The sequence below is a fragment of the Lindgomyces ingoldianus genome (genome assembly GCF_010093535.1).
Source record: "Lindgomyces ingoldianus strain ATCC 200398 unplaced genomic scaffold BDR25scaffold_20, whole genome shotgun sequence".
In the NCBI taxonomy this organism is placed as follows: domain Eukaryota; kingdom Fungi; phylum Ascomycota; class Dothideomycetes; order Pleosporales; family Lindgomycetaceae; genus Lindgomyces; species Lindgomyces ingoldianus.
The window spans coordinates 1,018,747-1,036,079 of record NW_022985181.1 but is presented as its reverse complement, the minus strand read 5'-3'; the positions used below and the strand labels follow the sequence as shown (position 1 = coordinate 1,036,079).

Here is a 17,333-nt window from a genome sequence, read left to right as displayed (position 1 = left end):
CAGGAAACAAAAGCAACGAATGCTAGACCCCTCAACGCAGTGCGCGAAGTCTAGCAGGAATGAAGGAGAGCTGCCGGGTGCGCTACATTCGCTTGGTGGGCGTGCATCTGCCGTGAGCCGGGTCGGAAGGGTGAGAGGCACATTGGACGACTTCTGCATCCCGAGTCGCACGGGCCAGGTCGAGTGACGAAATCAGGGTCCTGCGGAGAAACGTTTCGCCGCTGTCAGGGGCACTCTTCGCTCCCCTCTGCACTCGTCGCCTATCAGCCGTCCTGCGAACTAGTCCATCGTCTGTCGTCCATTGTCCACCGTCTTCTGGCATCGGCGTTGCGACCGTGAGGATGTTTTGTCTGCCATCCCGAATTTTGACCACCAGCACGTGGCCCTGCGCCTGCTCATGCTCTCCGTTCTGCTCAATGACCGGCAGGTGCAATTGAATGTCCACGGGTGGTTCATATCGGCATTGATCAAATATATCATCCGTGTCCGCAGCTGTGGAGGGGAGTTGCAGAGTGTGTATCGAGCGCAGTGGGATAAAGTTTCAGTTCTCTTTGTAAGTGCGCCGTCTCGATCCGACCGAGCCGAAGGTGCAGGCTTCTTGCATTCTTAGTGATCTCTGCTTCCCTGAATATGCAAGTCAATCAACCTTGTCTATTCGCTATCAAACTCCTACTCGTTTTTATATTTACTTCTTTGCCCTGCGACCCACTTCTCCGGCAGTGCTTGGCATGGTACAAAGAGCAAACAACACTGCCCAGGTGCGGAACCGCGTTGCTGGATCATATGAACCATCCTGCACGACCCACCTGCTATGGCTTGCTGCATAGTCAGTGTGCATTATTCCTCTCTTCGATCCCAAGATTCAATGTGTGATATCGGTTGTCTTTATCATTTGAACAAATCGGATTCGGCTATGAGCTGATTGGCTGGCAGCACATTGTCTCGATATCCTGCCTCACCTCATCAAAGATGCGGTAGATAGCCTTCAAGAGTGGCAGCCACAACCCACCTGTTTCCAGCAATCCACCGTGGTGCCAGAACAATTTAAATAATCCAAATCCTTAGCTAAAATTTGCTTGTAGAGCCCTGACCAGCATACTGCCTGTTGGATCCCGCAACAGAAAGTGGCAAACATCTATTTGAGGGTCGAAAACAGCATTCTTTCAACCTTCTCTATGGTTCTAGTGAGAAGTTTGGTGTCTTCATTCTGCACTCTTTGTATTCTATGGGTCGTGCTAAGGTATTGTAGATGACCAAGCCATCCCTCTAAAGTCGTACGGTTAATCAAATAGCAGCGCTGAGGTTGAGGGTATTTCCGAGGATTAATTTTTTCTCGGAATTCCTGTTATCCACTCAGAACCGTGTGTGTAAAAGCCGTGATAACAGTCAAATCGAAAGCTCTAGTAGTGGAAGATCTAGCGGCTACAGCAGCAACGAGGGCCACCAGCTACCAACTGAGAGAGTTCTGGCCGTAAGAGTTCCGGCCGTGTGGTCGCCGCCAAGACCTATCAAGCGATTGCCAAAGATGTCCATTTGTATATGTTCGGGCGTTCGTGGGGTTGGGGGAGCGGACCGTCGCTGCACTAGTTCCTAGATGTAGTAGCATTCTACGTCGCGCGAGACTACCAGTTGTTTTGTCCACGCACTCCAACGACTCCACAAATAAGCACGGACAAGCTGGTTAAAGCAGTCGGAGAAGGCACGAAGAAGAAGAAACGAAGAAGACGAATCCCTGCAACACATCCACAATACGAGCCCGAATTGATTCTGAGTTTACTGCTGCATTAGGAATGCTTCGTAAGAGCGCAGGTTTAATGTCTTCTGAAGTTCCGACAAATCTTGGCAACTCCAACCAAACGTATCGGGGTCTGCTTAGAGCAAATCCATGCATCTTCTTCACTCTCTTCATCATCCCAGCAACAGGATCGAAAGATGCTTTCAATGTTTCACGGTAGATGTAGACATGTAATGGGGAATGGAGCGTTCATTGGAGCTGCGGTTCCGACTGCTAAGGGTCGGGGCGTCTCCTTAGCCTCGGTGAGATCTTGTCACAGCAACGGAAACGGCCATCATCGCATCACTGGTATGTTTAACGTCCGCGCTTCAGTCGCTGGTGTTGACCTCAGCTCGCTATCACCTTCAAAGCGGACTGCAATTTAATACATGGCACTAGACTAGAGGCCTTTACAGGACACTCGATTGCCTGCCCAACATGCCTAAGACGGCTGAGGGAGGATCTGTAGAATGCAAAGCACGCGTAGTTTACCTTGTCCTCAGGATTGAGTCGGGTCAGACCTGCTAGCTCACTACTATTGCACCCATGAACATTCCCTATAACGGAGGGTACTTGCGAACTTCTGACGCGCTGTTTTCTTAACTTCTGCATATGAATGACACTCGAACCTCAGCAAACTATTTGCTACTAAAGGTTATATGTTCCCAGTCAACCAGACCTCGACATGTTTCGGGAGGGCGAACGGCAACACAGTGTCCGCCGGCTACCTTATCAGGCCGAGTCTGCTCTGTCCCTCCCGCAAAATCCCCAGCAAGGCTTCAACTTCATCAGTCACCGCCACTTGTCAACCCGCTCAGGCTAGAATAAAGCCATTACCCCTCCCTCCTTCTGACTCTTTCCACCTTCTTCCCTTCACCACCTCTTTCCTCTTCTTCCACTGTCTCTTTTATCTCTCTCCACTACCACCTCTTTTCTCTCTCTCCATCACCTCTCTTCTCTCTACCTTCTCCAACCTTTGCACCTACTTCCAACTCCTTTCAGGCAATAGTTATTCATTCGCCGCTCAAGCTGCCTCTCTGCAGCACCTTTCTTCTCGACGCCAAGCTGAACTTCAAGCCGGCTCCTTCACCCGAGTCTGTCCACCAAGCCGCCTCAGCCTTTGATAACTCAGTAGTCTATCTTTCTTCTTTCCATCCTCTCTGGCCTTCCCGCTTCTTTCCCGTTCGCCTCAAGCAATAGCTATTCAATAACCACTCAAGCTGCCGCGTTGCAGCACGATCCTTCTCTCTGTCAAGTTGAGCCGCAAGCCAACTCCTTCACCTAAGACCATCTCTCAGACCACTTCGGCCTTTAGTAGCTCACTATATAATCACTACTTCACCACACCTTTGCCCTCCCACCAGTCGGCGACATGTCTGACCGCGACCCAAAATCGGACCCTGGCCAGCAGTGGAGTGTTTACAGAGCTAGCAATGGTGTCCCCCTCCACCGCCCAGATGACCCAGTATTTTCAAAAAATGACGTCTACGACGTTAAACTACTTCAAAATCAAGTGTGTGGGTTGTCTACGAACCTCGACGCTCTTTTGGTGAGCCACCGTACTCTTGAGGCGAACTACGAAGCTCTCGCGAAACAGCTTGAGAAACAGCCACTACCTGAGATAGACAAGTTCTATCATACAAGCCACAATGATCTTCTAACTAGGTACTATGCTCTTGAGAAGAAACATGTTGATCTTGCTAGGGACTATTATGCACTTGAGAAGGATAATTATATTCTTGAGGAGAAGCATGAAGCTCTTGAGAAGGACCATAGTGACCTCCGCCAAGAAGTGGAGATCCTGACGCGCCACGTTGAAAAACTAGTGCAAACTGGATGGAAAGGCGAAGTTGACGCCCACCAAACCGTGGCTACCGCAAATCGCGAGAAGCTTGAGGAGTCTGTCCTTGAAGGCCCCAATGGCGAGGTGTTTAAGCCGGACTCACTACCCAAGACGAAGGACGACCCAACCTCTGATCCACTGGTCAAGGGAATTGATGAGAAGCCCAACGGCTCTGATGCTCCCACGATTACCGCCAATACTCCGCCTTCAGCATCTAAGAATTCTACACCCGCTGAAGCACCGAACCCCCCGTCCAATCCCCAATACTTGAGGTCCAATCCTATCTACATCGCACCGCACATGAGGAAGTCCACTGGACCACCCCAGCAGGACCAGACCCTGGCCCCTCATCGCCGTAATGCGGTGGCCAATAGGTAAATAGCCCGATTGAAGCCCTTGAAAGCCTTGACTGACCAGCCCAGTTCTACCGGTGCTCCCATCAGCGGAAACAATGCGAACGGCGCTCTTCACACTGACGGAATGGTTGATGAGAATTATGTGATTGTTAAGTAAGAAGCCCCCCTTCCAGCGAGATCTAAATCTAATCCCGACAGAACGATGCACTCCCCACTCCCACCAGCCAGGCCTCCAACGCCATCGTCAGCCTTGACTGAAATTGTCCGCGATATCCCTCTACCGTCAATCGAGGACCCGTATCACGTTTCGTCATGTCGAGGCTGGATGCCCAGTTTCATCTACAGCATGAAGCAGTGCCTCACAACCGAGGAAATCACAGCCATCCCGCCGCCAGCCGAGATGATATCTTTCACCCCAGACTTTCTCCGTAACACCTTCGGTGGCGAGACGTGGTCCCCAGGACTCATCTATATCCGGCCAAGCTCCAGTACATGCATTCTCAAAAATCGCGCCTACTATCTCCTCGACGCCACATATGAGAAGTACCTCCCCAAGGAGCCCGGCACCCACGGCGCAAAGATGACTCCTTTCTTCAATGTCAATCCTGAGGAGGTGTTTAGTGAAGAAACTGAATGTTCCTTTGAGAATGTGCCTCTCTTTATCTGCACTTCGTCGTGGGCCATAGGAGACAAGCGCCGCTATGTCTACTTCGGGAATTATAGTCAGACGCGATGGTCCGACAAACTTGACTACGATCGTATGAAGGATGACGTGTCTGATTCCGTCAAGACCTACTGGGCTGAGGAACTGTCTGCTGTTGGTCGCGCTGAATGGGTCACCAAAGCGCTGATGAAGCACTTTTTCCCAAAGCCAGAGTACGAGGGCGCCATGTTCCGGATCGAGTGCACCGACGATGGAATGAGCGTTGATGAGGAGAAAGAATTGCAAAAGGTGATGCGTGACGTCAAGGACTATGTCATGGAGCTAAGTGAGTGGGAAAAGGAAGCTCGTATGAAGGTCTCAATGATCAAGAAGGAGTTCATCCTCCAAGCCTTTGAGCGCGTAAGTCGAGTGTCTATTTTTCTTCCTGCATATCAGCGACTTTGTACTAATAATTATTTCAGGCTGATGCTGATGACCCGCCTGCCTTGCGTCTCTGGTGGGAGTACCTCCAGTGCACGGGGTGGGATAGGGGATTCTATGATTTGCTTGTTACTATGCAGGCTCGCAACCCGAACTACACCTGAGGTCATGGTACTTGGTCACTATCAACCGCATCAAGTATTTGGTAGTTCCTTCCTGACTTCTGTCCCAACCTTTCCATGATCGTCCAGCTTCTTGGGCGGTTTGCAGTAAGATGTACGTATCCTATATACACATCTGTGGCGGTCTTCAGACTTTGATTCTGACTGGAGTATCTCGATTTCCCATCTCCCCCGACTTCATCTTTTAGCTCTAGCTTCGGTGTTTCCCATTGTGTGCATGCATCACAGTTTTCTAGTTTCACCCCTCCTCAGTCCAGTCTATCGATCAGCGTCCTCACAAGGATATCGCAGGTCGAAAAAACCGGCGTTTGAGGGTTTACCCCCTCATGCTTAGCATGTCTACTTTCATTCCCCTCTTTCAGTGCAGTTTATTCAAGGCCATGTCTACCACACTGGCAGAATTGGACTCGCCTTTCCCCTTGTTCAATTCTGCTCCCTTTCCTTTGTTCACAGATCCACCTTCTTCGATGGTATCTCGGTGTATAATAACAGAGCTAATCCCCCTCCGATTTCCCGGGCTTGAGGGATTCTCTAAAAAGCGTACTGTTCATATGAGGCTCACTCACCACTTGCAGTTGACCGATAAAAATGCTGGCGCGCGCCGCTTTTCAAATCCTCCTTGATTTCGTGCGCGGTATACTACTCAGACCCGGTACCCATCTACATAATCACATATTTTAATACGCATGCAAGATTTTCGGTTGGAGTTGTAAACGACTTTGAAAGAGGCCAAACCCCCGCCCCTGGAACGATGGCGGAGCCGGTGTGTGGTTGAAGCTAAGTTCTTTTGCGTTTCTGCTTGCCTATTTGCTCTTTAGAGCCCTAGTATATTGCCGATGATTCGATATCACAACATCACACCAAATCAAAAACGGTGCTTGAATCTTCATGTGCCCTGACTGACTACAGCGACTTCAGTATTTAGCTAAGTAGGTGAATGGAAGATATTGCGTGCGCATGTGTGCAAGTAGTGGAGATCGCAAACTAAACGAAGGTATAAGACCCGTATTTAAAGAGGAAGAAATTAGAGTTGTAAGTCCCATTCATCACAGGTAACTTCAGGCAATTATGTCGCTTTCTCTCTGAGACAGATGTCTCGTATACATGCATGATACATGTGTGGTATGCATTGATATAAGTTCTCAGACTGAGATAATGCATACTTCGCTTTTCGCTGGCGTACATAAACTGAGCGACGTCGCTGTTTGGATATCATAAGGACGCGACCGTGATCCCAGCTCGACGGCGTAGGCAAAGCCGTAAATTCGTAGGTGGAGATAGGGAAGCCCGAAGGATGATGTCGTTTGTAGCGACTGTCCATTTCGAAAGACTGTGTATCGGAGCGCATTGCGTGCCTCCAAAACATCGATCCGTCTTGGCCATCCTTTTGAAAGAGATCCAAATATTCCCTTCCGTATTCCGTTATTCCTCGTGGTTCGTTCCGATTGTCGTTCATTTTCCCGATATTCCTCGTATACTTCTCCGCAAACACCTTCCGCTCAAGTTTATCCAACTTCAATACCAGTGGCAGCCAGACTCCTTTCATCTCTCCACCCCAGCCCCTATCTCTACCTTCTCCATGCCGACCCTCAAATCCTCATCCGTACCCAAAAGATTCATAGCCCAAGGTGTATACCCCTTCGGATGTCTAACAACAAACCTTTTCTCATCGCCCTCAAACACACCCCCCCTCCTCTCGCTCACTCTCTCGCCCATTTCTCCACCCCTACTCCCACCCCTCTCATCCTGATTTTGATCCGGATCCAAAACCAACGGCCCCACCTCCCCAAACCTTCTAGTCCTCCTCCTCTCATAACTCGGCCCCCTCCCCAACTCCGCTGCCTTCTCCCAACTAGTCTCACAACTCCTAGCAATCACGCCAGCACTCGCCCACCCCGTCCTGCGATCAATATCCAACAACCTGCCCACCAACCACTCTCGCTGCTTGGGATCCTGATACTGTATCCCCGCAAAAAATAAACTCATGGTGGATTCGATCATGGCAGCGCCGAGATTCGGATTCAGCGGCGTGGACTCCGTCATCGGCATCTGTAGCCCTGCGGCGATGCGGCCGACGAGGTTGGCGTACGGCGCTGTTGCGGGCGCGCAGATGCTAGCCGCGGCCATGGCGGCTGGTGGCATTGCAGGGTGGGACCGTAGGAGGAGGATGTGTGAGAGGTGTAGCAGGGTCCAGAGGATGGAGATGTCGTAGCTCCGATAGACGAGCGCAGGGCCGAAGGGGGTGGTGGGTCCGCCTGGCGCGAAGGCTGTGAAGTTGAGGTCTGAAGGCAGGGGGTCGAAGGGGGCGGTTGAAGATAGGATTTGAGAGAGTGCGGTGTGGGCGTGTAGGATCGATGTCCAGTCGTTAAGTGCGGCGTCGTAGGCGGAGGGTAGGTCTGCGAATTTCGGGTGTGGTGTGTGAGGGGGTTTGGGGGAGTCATGCCAGTTTGGATCTGGGTTGGCGTAGCTAGTTGGGAGAGAAATTGGAGGTCGTGATGGCGCCATGCCGTAGAAGGTAGGCATTGCGCCTGGTGGAGGGCCGCGAGGTGGCTGAGGTATTTGAGGAGGCCCTTGAGCTTGTGGAGGCATTGGAGCTTGGTCTTGCATATGTGGTTGTCCAGGGTGTTGTGGAGGCATGAAGCCTGGCGATGGAGGCGGAGGCATCATTCCGGATGCTCGAGGCGGACCACCTGTCGGCGACATTTGTGGAGGAACGCCAGGCCAGCCAGGAGGTGGAGGACCAACCCATCCGGGAGGAGGTCCCATTCCTTGCATATGTGGGGCAGGACCCATCGGCGTCATCGGTGTCATAGGGGTTGTAGGAGTAGAAGGAGGGTGCTGCTGGCCTTTGGCCTGCGGAGGTGGTCCCATAGGCATTCCAGGCATACCCGGCGTGGGTTTCCATTGTCCGCCATTTGCTTCCACCTGTCTGAGCTTCCTTTCGCGATCTCGAACCGTGAAATCTGCTATTCGACCAATGAGAAGTATAAGGTGATCGTGAGATCCATACAGAGCTTCAGAGCGACCGAATGGCGCTCGAGGAGGGCAGTCTGACCATTTACGGTAATCCATACTTATAACCATCAGCATTCAAACTTGTCAGTATGGGTGGCAAGATGAGACTCACATCAATGGATTCCCACTCACGATGCTTTGAAAAGCGTCATGCCGCATATACCACCAATTCAAGTCCTGAAGCGTCTCATAACTCCGCAGATCAAGTTTCCCGGGTAAACTATTCCTCCGCCCTTTCTGCTTGCCGTTTTCTTCGAAGACACGGCTGTGGTCGTCATAATTGACTTTCTTGCCAATGATAGTGCTGACCAAATTCTCATCCGGCATCATGGCGGTCTCCTTCAGCTTTTGCTCGAATTGCTTCTGGTCGATCAACATATTCGGGTTTTGGTACGGGAATTGTTGCTCTTGCGCCATCTGTTCTGTTTTTAGACGTCTTGCTTCCTGAGTGAGAGTTCGGAAGTCGAGCTCGCGGAGGAGATGTGCCGCGCCGACTAAGTGGGTCGACCACTTAACATGCTCTGCCGTCATAACTTCGTAGAAAGCCAGAAGTAGTGAGGTTGCGAGCGTGGGAATCTGAAGGCGCTTCTTAGTGTCTCCGAGATATCCCGTCAGGCGTTTCAGGGCGTAAGCATAATGTCTGTATGACGGTGTGGCTGAGGCTCCTTGGAGTCTTGCGATGTGTAGGCTGGAGAGCGCTAGCATGGCATGCAGCAGCCCTTGGTGATTTAACGCCTTCATAGGGAGTATGTAAGTCCATAGACTTTGGTGAGGTGGTGGAGTCGGGGCCTCGAATATCGAATTAGGATTTCGTGGATTGCGCTCGTAGATTGAGAGACTGGGACCGGTGGCGTGGACGAAGTGCGCGAATACTCTAGCAGTCTTGGGGTTCTTGAGCGGATTGGCGACATTCTCAGCACAGTAATGCGTCAGGAATCCTTCGAATAGGAAGTTATCATAGCTTCGAGGAGCGAGCTCGTTATTATTCTCGTGATGAAGCTGTTGCATGAGACTAAAGTCTCGGCTTAACACCATCGCGTCTTCATCCTGCCCTTCCTCTTCATCCGGCATCTCCTCATCAGGTTCTACGTCGAAGTATTCATCATCCACGTATTCAACAGCTGCTTCATCAAGGACTTGGGTAGGGCTGACATGGTCGTCACCCCCGAACCCTGACATAAGGAGTTGCCATTGAAAGGATTGCGTGGCCTGCGGTTCGGCGACGGGTTGTTCTAGAAGACAAAAGCAATTATCAGCCATCAATCTTGCTTTTAATGTACGATCAACGGGGGCAACGGCGTGTGGATTCTCGGTAGGGCAAAAGGGCGAGTATTTACAGCATTACGACGAGATAGACTTGGCGGTTTTTTCAAGCCACCTGATCCTTTACAACGGTTTTATGAACAGGTATGCAAAAAAGTCTACATTGCTTTGCAATGGACATCAGAAGGGGAATAATAATAATTAAACGTATATGGAGTATGTGCAACTAAATACGGGACATACCAAGTACAGCATGCTGCGGCACATATTTTACATCGGAGTTTACATCATGTTGGTGTATCTGAACAGGAACAGTCTGATAACTGGGACGAATAGAATCAGAAAGTGAGATAGTGGGTGGCAGCGCATACGGACGCGCGTGACTCAGGTTCACAGGGCTAGGCTGCGAATGTGCGACTCGAGGATTGCTGCCCATATGAGTCAAAGGCGGCCGAGACTCCACGTAGTGAGGGTACTCCTCAGCTCGTGGGGGGGCATTCGAAGGCAGAACGTAGTGGTTCTGCTCCTCGGCCATGCTGGTTGGCCGCTGCGGCTGCTGGTATATAACCTGCTCTTGAGAAGCTTGGGAAACAGAAGGATAGTGAGATTCAGAAACAGAAACGGTAGGCTTTTGGTCGACGTGGGTATCATAAGAAACTGGAATGTGATGATGAGGTTCTCCCTGAGGGTATTGCTGTTGTGCTTGGTAACCGATATTTCCTTCATTCGCATAGTGTCCTGGGAAGTTCCCATGTATTGGAGAGGGCTGAGATGACGGAAAGTAGGAAGTTGCGCTAGTTGGAGTTGGAAGCTGGTGATGCGGCGAGTGCAAAGGCTGTTGGTAGTGCGGGGAGTGTAGAGGCTGCTGGTAGTTTGGGTCGTGCCCATACGGCGACTGGCTTCCAACAAGCACATGTTGCCCGTCAAGGCCGGGGATGGGCCCAGTCTCAACGTTTGAGAAGTCGAAATGCATGGGCCGCGGTTGTATCGATGCCAACGGGCCGTCCTGAGATTGGGTCGTCGGTTGAGGCGGCGCATAACGTCGGGCTCCGGGAAGCATCGAACTGTGATACTGAAGTGTGCTCACAGCGCCAGGATGGTTTGGCCAGTCCCCAATCGGTGGCTTGAAGATGACGCGCTGGTTGTAGCCTTCACACTGTCGCTTCGATTTGATGCAGTTGGCACATGTCGGCCTCTCTTCACCACATTTGATGCGACGTTTTCGACAGGTCAGGCAGCCTGTCTTGGTCCTCTTCCTCATCTTAGGATTAGTTGCGGAGTTAGAACTGGTGCCGTTTGGTGTCACGTTGCTGGCGCCTGTAGGTGGTCCCCCCGGACGAGATGCCATCTGGACTAGGATTGTGGTAAGGCCCTGGAACTGCTTTGAAAGTACTTAGCGTGAGTGTAAAGAGAGAATATAAGTTAAAGGAAACCAACCTCAACCGGGGTGCTGGGTCTCCGCCGGGGTAAATAGTAGGAAGCAGTCCTTGGGCAGGTTTTAAGACTCGAGGAATTGGCGCACTAAAGCGACCGGAGGACAGCAAGTCCGACTCTATCTAGGCACCGCAGGACCAGGAGGGGCAAGTGGCCGCTAGAAATGGCGATCCGCAGGCGGTGGTGTTGGTGGGGGGTCAACGGTCGAGCTGTCAGATTTGGCGGTAGACCCGACGTGGAGAGGGAGAAGGGACAGAGACACTTCCGACTGGATGTTACGGAGTGGGCATGTAGGACAGAGGTGAGTGTTCACGGGAGAGAAAGGCTGAGAGGCCACGGGCACCATGTGGAATTATAGATCGCCGTGTGAGATATACGAAAGGAGTGGAGCACGAACCAGATGTCGAAGCCAGCGACAAGCCCGCATTGACCGAACAGCCTGAAGCAGGCTGCACGAAAATGATGCCACAACTGAAAAGAGTCCACAACGAGGCGCTCGGTGAGCTTGAAAGGTCCCAGTGGTCTAGAACAAGTAGGGGAGGCTATTCTGTTTTGGGGATCCACGAGTATGGGGGGAGCATTTCACGATAAGCTTGGCCTCTTGTGCAGATGCAGCGGAGACAGACACAGAAGGAGGAAAAAACATGTTTATGTGGGACGATGTTGGTGCAGAGTTGAATTGGGATCCGTGCTATTGGATCAGGGTGGGAGAGGCGGACGCTCGGACTGAGCAGGGCCACTGAGCACGGCGAGCAACGCAAAATCCCGTGAAGACTGAGAGGTTGGTGGCCCCGCGGGTCCGTGTGGAAGCCCCCTGGGATCGCTGGGATGCGCCAGGGGAGGCAAAGCTGGGTGCGGTCAGGGTCTGGGATGTTTGGGAAGTTTTAATCTGCCTAGAATAGCAGCCAGGCCCATGATTCCCGGAAATCCTTGGAGATGATCGCGGCCACGAACACTGGGTGACAATAGCGCTGGAGCTGGTAAATGTGGGGAGACAGACTCATTGACGCAGTTGGGCGAGGAGGTCTGGAGGAGTGAATTGCGCTACCCGACGCCCGAGGTCGTCGAGCGCCAACCCGACAGCATGTATCATTAATCGTTGAGAAACACCACTCCAGCACAGCGCTCACAGTCAGGGTTCTCAGAGTTCAGGACCCAGTGGATGCAGCGAGCGGCTAACGCTTGTCGGTGGCCACAACGCCACCGCCAGTGCTGCTGGAGCCATCAATCTGAAGTTCGAGCCTGCAGCTTGCTCGAATCTGCATCGCGCGGGCATTGCTGGTACGTACAGAAAACTCATCTGGTCCAAAGGTCTGCAGACTCTGGGCACAGCCGCTGCTAGATCCAGCGCTGTCCGCAGCCCTCCTGAGCGGGTGAGAGAGCTGCACTGCGGACGCGCTGGAGCTGAAGCTGTTCGCCGTCCATCGATTCTTGATCCACTCATTACATCTCCCTAGGACTCAGAAACCCCGCCGCGAAGCTCAGTTTGATAATTTGGCTCCAACCACCAATAAAGAACGCCCCAAAAGCGGCAAGGCTCGATCGACTGATGGCGTCGTCTTACCTGAGCCCGCACCGCGGTGAGCCAACAAGCTTAACCATCCCCAGTTCCTCTGCCTTTTGCAAGCCCCATCCATGCTCATCATCCCACTGTGCCGGATAACCTTCTTTCATCGCTCGTTTGTCTCTTCCCCCAGCGCGTCCGCCGTGCTGTTCGCAGGAGACGCTCGTCGCCCTCAGTGGATGCCGCACCTGCCGCCTGTCGCGGGTGGCTGGCCAGAAGAGAGCTGGGACCTGAGAAGGCGTGACGAAGCCGGTCTAAGGCACGCGTCGACATGCATCCTTCCGCCCACACCCTCCTCAACGCACGTCTTATGAGCATCCCGATATGATTTGCGCTAGGACGCGCGTGGACCCGGTTGCTGGGGCCTTCAGCCTCCCGATAACTATGACATCTTCAAACCCATAAGAGCGCCGGCCGACGGCTCAACTCCGAGCAACTCTATCTGGACCTGCAGCAATACCAGGCGCGACGGACAAAATGCCGGCACTTTTACGGGCGGCAGGCTATTCTTGCAAAGAGCTGCAGACGGCGAGTAGCAGCCTGCATCCTCACGAGGCCGTACGAGCCCGCAAACACTGTCGATCGCCCAGGGCAGCCCTGGCCCGAGGATTCCTCTTTCATCATCGTGGGATGCACTTGTCCGAACAGGCCTCACTGTGGACATCCCGTGAGCCCCTGTGCCGTATCTTGGCCCCCCAACTTTCTGGCATGCCTGTTGATTCAGGCGCCACAGAACCCGTCACCAGCCTCACCTGAGCCAGTGCGTGCTGCCACCACGAGGCTTCAGACAATGGGGGTCAACGGAATCCATTAACAGCACCCTTTCCAGACAAAGCAAGGCAAGTGGACGCGCAAGAGCAAGCCGCTAGGCTCATCTCTGCATGCACAATTGCCGTTTCCAGCCAGGCAGCTGTCCTGCACTGCGCCTGCAGAACCTGCAGAACATGCATCCAATGAGCCGTAGTACACATTCACTCAAACACCACCAATCTCTGGCATGTCTCTGCCGCTATCGTGGCAACTATCACAAACCCAACAAGGCCTTACGATGCAGCTGAAGCTCTTGGGCGGAGACCCCCTGACTCGAGTCTAAATTTCAAGTTTTGCCTTCGTGTTGCCATCACAGCTCCGTGGCGCAGGACTATCAGATGCAGTATCATTCTACCACAAGACTAAATCATATTATAGGTAGCTGCCATAATGTCTCAAACATCTCCAGCACATTGCCCGCCACCAAACATGTACTTGAGCCAGCATCTGGACTCTCGTGACAGGCTGCCAGGCGCTTCGCCTGGAACCCCGAACGCTAATTATGAAACCTGAAAATAACCTGAAGCAAACTAAAAAGCAACCAGTATTTACAACAGTCCAATCTCTCGGTATGTTCCGAGCTACAGCTCTCACACCGGATGTCATCTCATGGGCCATCTATTCGCCCACCATTCATCGCAGCCTTGTGGATGACGAGCACATCCGCCCATGACACATCGACCAAACAATGAGTGCCCGCGACCTCTCTTTGCAAAAGCAAGAAAAAAAAAGGTGCCTCCAGAAGCAATCCCGAGCTCGAAGCGCCTCCTTCAAATCTACGCAGCGAGCATCATCGTGGCTCAATAGATCGACGTGTCCAACCGCCACAGACGTCTTGACAGTTGTGGCTCACACTACGCTTCGTCCCTCCTGTTGTCGCCGTTTCCCCCTCGCGCTGGAGCCACTAGAAGGCTTGACCTCTGATGAACGGCGACATGGAAAGCTTCTCCTTGGCTCGGTAAAAGCTAGTTTACGCTCCACATGACCCGAAATGAAAAGTGTCCCCAAAGCTTAGCCCTGTCCAGATCGGCCATGCAGATCGAGACCCGTCCCGACTTCCCCCAGCACGAAGAACTTTCCAAAATGCTTCCTCTCGAGGAATTTCGAACTAACGAGGCTGTTCCGCTTACCCTAGTCAGCCTTCTTCTGTCATGAGTGGGACTTCCACAGCCAGTAGTACTGCGACCACCACGTGAAGGTACCTAGTGACCTTTTGCCCTAGGAGAAGTGTGATAGAAGCATTAGCCGCTTCGCCTCGAAATACGTACTCCTTTCAGGATCCCCACTCTACAATGCGCTGGAGTCAGCATCGGAGAAGATTTGTGGGCCGCCAATTTAGAAAAAGAAGTCCTGAGCATTCAGACTCTCCCACGGCATCACGCCAAATCTCAGATAGGTATGCAGAGGATGTTTTACATTTCCGACACATCAGACTCGCAGACCGCAGAACTGCACACCCTCACACCCCTCCTCCACGTTCCAAGATACTAGTAGATCCCATGGTACCGATCTGGATAAATAATCCTGGAGACGTAGGCAGACTGCATAATGCCCGTCCTTCAATCGTCATACCGCTCATCGTCCTTCGTGCACGGTATACACCACTCGGTTTTCATTATCGAAGACCTGTAGAGCAGGGTACCTCAATACCCCTACACCGCACAATTCCTGTCATTGCAGAATATTACAAATTTTTGAGTAAGACTAATCTGACCCGTATAGTTATAGGAACTTTGACACAAGTATCTCGACATACTGCACACCTTCCACAACCTGCGCCTTCGCTCGCTCCCACAACCGAAAAATGCAACTTCACAATGGTCCTGGATCGCTTTGTAGTAGTCCCTTCGTCTCCAAGGGTATCGCACATGCTTTGTTTAGAGGCCATAATTCCCCGTCAGTGACCGAAATTCTCCCCTCAAGGGAATGTTGCGCTTCCTGACCTGTTCCGGCGGACAACCTAGCCGTTCGTCGCAGGGCTTCGATTAGATTCGCCCTTTGTGGGACGGAAATCGACCTATTTCGAGTACTCTAACAGTTGTTTTGCTGGACTGGATATCCTCTTTAGATGGTTTCACGGCATGTTTGCAGACCGCCTTTAGCCAGTGGTCATACTCAAGCCTCGCCGAAGATATTGCTGAACTCTAGCCTTCCGATATTGTCTTGACTGCTCTTGGAGACTACTTCGATACTCCGACAGAGATCTAAGCATATTTCATTAAATTGCGCTAACTGTGACCTAAATAGCGTATAATATTGACATAAAACCGAAGATGTTCGAACCTACAGTTGACCGCACGGGCGGCACAGATCGCTACAATCTATGGTGTGCTACCTTCGTTCTAAACAAGCTGCTAGTATTTTCTGTCAAATAACATATCTTCACTCCTAATCACCGTTACACGCTCATTTCCGAAGATCGACACATCGCCCCCTCCAACACGCCCAAACCCCAGACTCGACACAGGGTACCCCCGCCCCCGGAACCGGCCAGAGTAAATAAACTACACTTCCATATTGCGCAATAGAGCTTATCCACACCAACCTCGCTCCCTGATCTGAGAGTGATGAAATTATACACCCTTGAAAATGTTATGCAAACGCTAGCATTCTAATCCCCATTCATAGTAAACCTTAAACTCCAAATCGCATTTATATTTCCATTTCCCTCGCTCGCTCGCTCCCCAAGGAACAAACACTTGCCTCTTCAAGAGCAGGTAGGCTATAGATTTCTATGGAAATGTACATCTATGCATAATGTGCCGCCCCCCTCGCTCAACCCAGCCTTTATCCCCGCGGGCTATTGTTAAAACGCTCGCTTCCTCGCTCGGTACTCAATCCAGCCTCTGGCTTCGTTACCCCCTCCTCTTCCACGTGTTGCTCCAACCTCGAGTGGCGGTGGCGATTAGGATGGCGAAAAGCTCGCTCACTGCCAGCGTACAGTGGGTATTGCAGCCATAGCCATCGCCATTGTTGTCCCACAACATCCTGAACCTCACCCCCTCCTTGCAAGCTCATCCCCGGCGCCTCCAACGCCAACTTCGCTACTATCAAAACAACTTCAGCTGACACATTCTCTCGTCAGACTGGCTGGTAGGAAGCCTCGCTTATCGTGTTAAGGATAGAAGAAGTAAGGCTGGCTAGGCTACATCGCGATCAGATCGGAAAGATCCCAGAATTCATCCTGCATCTGCATAACATATGAGTTAATCGAATGAGAATGTGATGGGTGACAGGCTTGATAGCCATCGTCAGCCAGTCAGCTCGGGGGACCGCACGTCCCTTATCCATACTTATCGGGAGAGTGAATTCTCAAATTCTGAATGCAGCAGGCTACCTGGATAGAACTCTTCACACTGAAGGCGAAGTTCCCACTCTAGGTTAGGTGGTTTTCCAAGGCCAGCTCATTTGGAAGAGAGCAATTAGTTCAACTATCTTCAGTGTATTCTTAGTGGGTGAAAATTCTGCAAAAATGACTCGAGGGGCAATAGAATAGAGAGCCTATAGTCCCACCGCTCCAGCAGTATCCCGCTCCAAAACCCATCCATCCAGTACCGCCTGTCATGCCTGCTATACCCGCCGCCATGCAAAATGCCAAAATCTACAGAGTGTGTGTGATGTGAGGAGGCGTGAAAACAACTACAAAGGACCACTTCATCGCTCCTAAAGCCCCGTTTCCATGCCTTGCCATGCCATGCCATGCGAGAAATCCACTCCAATCAGTTCATCCACCCTAACCGCCAGCCAGTCCGCCCGCCCGCTAACGTGCTCGACCAAAACCTCTCGCCACCCACGCACGCGTGGACCGCCACAAAACTCCGATCGGCCCCCCCGATGAAAAATAAACAAAAGAAAAGAGGTAGAAGACCAGAACGAGCCACAAGCCCGCGTAACCAAACCCGTTCTCAGCAACAAGGGCGATATAGAGAACTAGAGGTGATTGTCATCGAGGAAGTGCTGGTCGGAGTTGTGTGAATAATTACGGCCGTAAAGCGTTGCCCGCCAATA

General features: G+C 51.9%; 4 protein-coding genes across 4 annotated transcripts; 3 read left to right on the top strand and 1 right to left on the bottom strand.

Annotated features, from left to right (window-relative positions):
* Window positions 1–19: 19 nt before the first annotated feature.
* BDR25DRAFT_356400 (uncharacterized protein) lies at window positions 20–2,160 on the top strand (the record flags this gene model as incomplete). The annotated part of the gene is made up of 15 exons (XM_033695628.1): window positions 20–77; window positions 118–130; window positions 179–335; window positions 377–528; window positions 582–675; window positions 721–826; window positions 861–878; window positions 919–1,031; window positions 1,083–1,240; window positions 1,273–1,549; window positions 1,588–1,771; window positions 1,828–1,866; window positions 1,918–1,951; window positions 1,982–1,998; window positions 2,033–2,160. 15 exons carry the CDS (start codon window positions 20–22, stop codon window positions 2,158–2,160), a joined length of 1,548 nt encoding a protein of 515 aa, XP_033546499.1.
* A 2,159-nt stretch (window positions 2,161–4,319) lies between these two features.
* On the top strand, window positions 4,320–5,221 carry BDR25DRAFT_228164 (uncharacterized protein; the record flags this gene model as incomplete). Its single annotated transcript, XM_033685265.1, has 2 exons — window positions 4,320–5,036; window positions 5,099–5,221. 2 exons carry the CDS (start codon window positions 4,320–4,322, stop codon window positions 5,219–5,221), a joined length of 840 nt encoding a protein of 279 aa, XP_033546498.1.
* A 1,381-nt stretch (window positions 5,222–6,602) lies between these two features.
* On the bottom strand, window positions 6,603–11,017 carry BDR25DRAFT_46870 (uncharacterized protein). The gene is made up of 4 exons (XM_033698616.1): window positions 10,955–11,017; window positions 9,761–10,898; window positions 8,367–9,486; window positions 6,603–8,312 (listed from the first exon to the last, which is right to left on the bottom strand). Exons 2-4 carry the CDS (start codon window positions 10,863–10,865, stop codon window positions 6,782–6,784), a joined length of 3,756 nt encoding a protein of 1,251 aa, XP_033546497.1. The 5' UTR covers window positions 10,866–10,898; window positions 10,955–11,017; the 3' UTR covers window positions 6,603–6,781.
* Window positions 11,018–13,396: 2,379 nt separating this feature from the next.
* BDR25DRAFT_356397 (uncharacterized protein) lies at window positions 13,397–16,422 on the top strand (the record flags this gene model as incomplete). The annotated part of the gene is made up of 15 exons (XM_033695627.1): window positions 13,397–13,427; window positions 13,474–13,615; window positions 13,642–13,782; window positions 13,852–13,971; window positions 14,019–14,283; window positions 14,325–14,473; window positions 14,524–15,225; window positions 15,303–15,351; window positions 15,394–15,485; window positions 15,636–15,651; window positions 15,684–15,820; window positions 16,015–16,042; window positions 16,110–16,199; window positions 16,235–16,300; window positions 16,339–16,422. 15 exons carry the CDS (start codon window positions 13,397–13,399, stop codon window positions 16,420–16,422), a joined length of 2,112 nt encoding a protein of 703 aa, XP_033546496.1.
* Window positions 16,423–17,333: the final 911 nt, after the last annotated feature.

Bases quoted from the DNA above. Each gene is read 5' to 3' on its own strand.
- BDR25DRAFT_46870 (XM_033698616.1), bottom strand. From the start codon at position 10,865: ATGGCATCTCGTCCGGGGGGACCACCTACAGGCGCCAGCAACGTGACA. The intron at 9,487-9,760 runs GTATGTCCCGTA...TTTGTCTTCTAG, and splicing joins GCCGCAGCATGCTGTACTTG to AACAACCCGTCGCCGAACCG. The intron at 8,313-8,366 runs GTGAGTCTCATC...GATGGTTATAAG, and splicing joins GTGAGTGGGAATCCATTGAT to TATGGATTACCGTAAATGGT.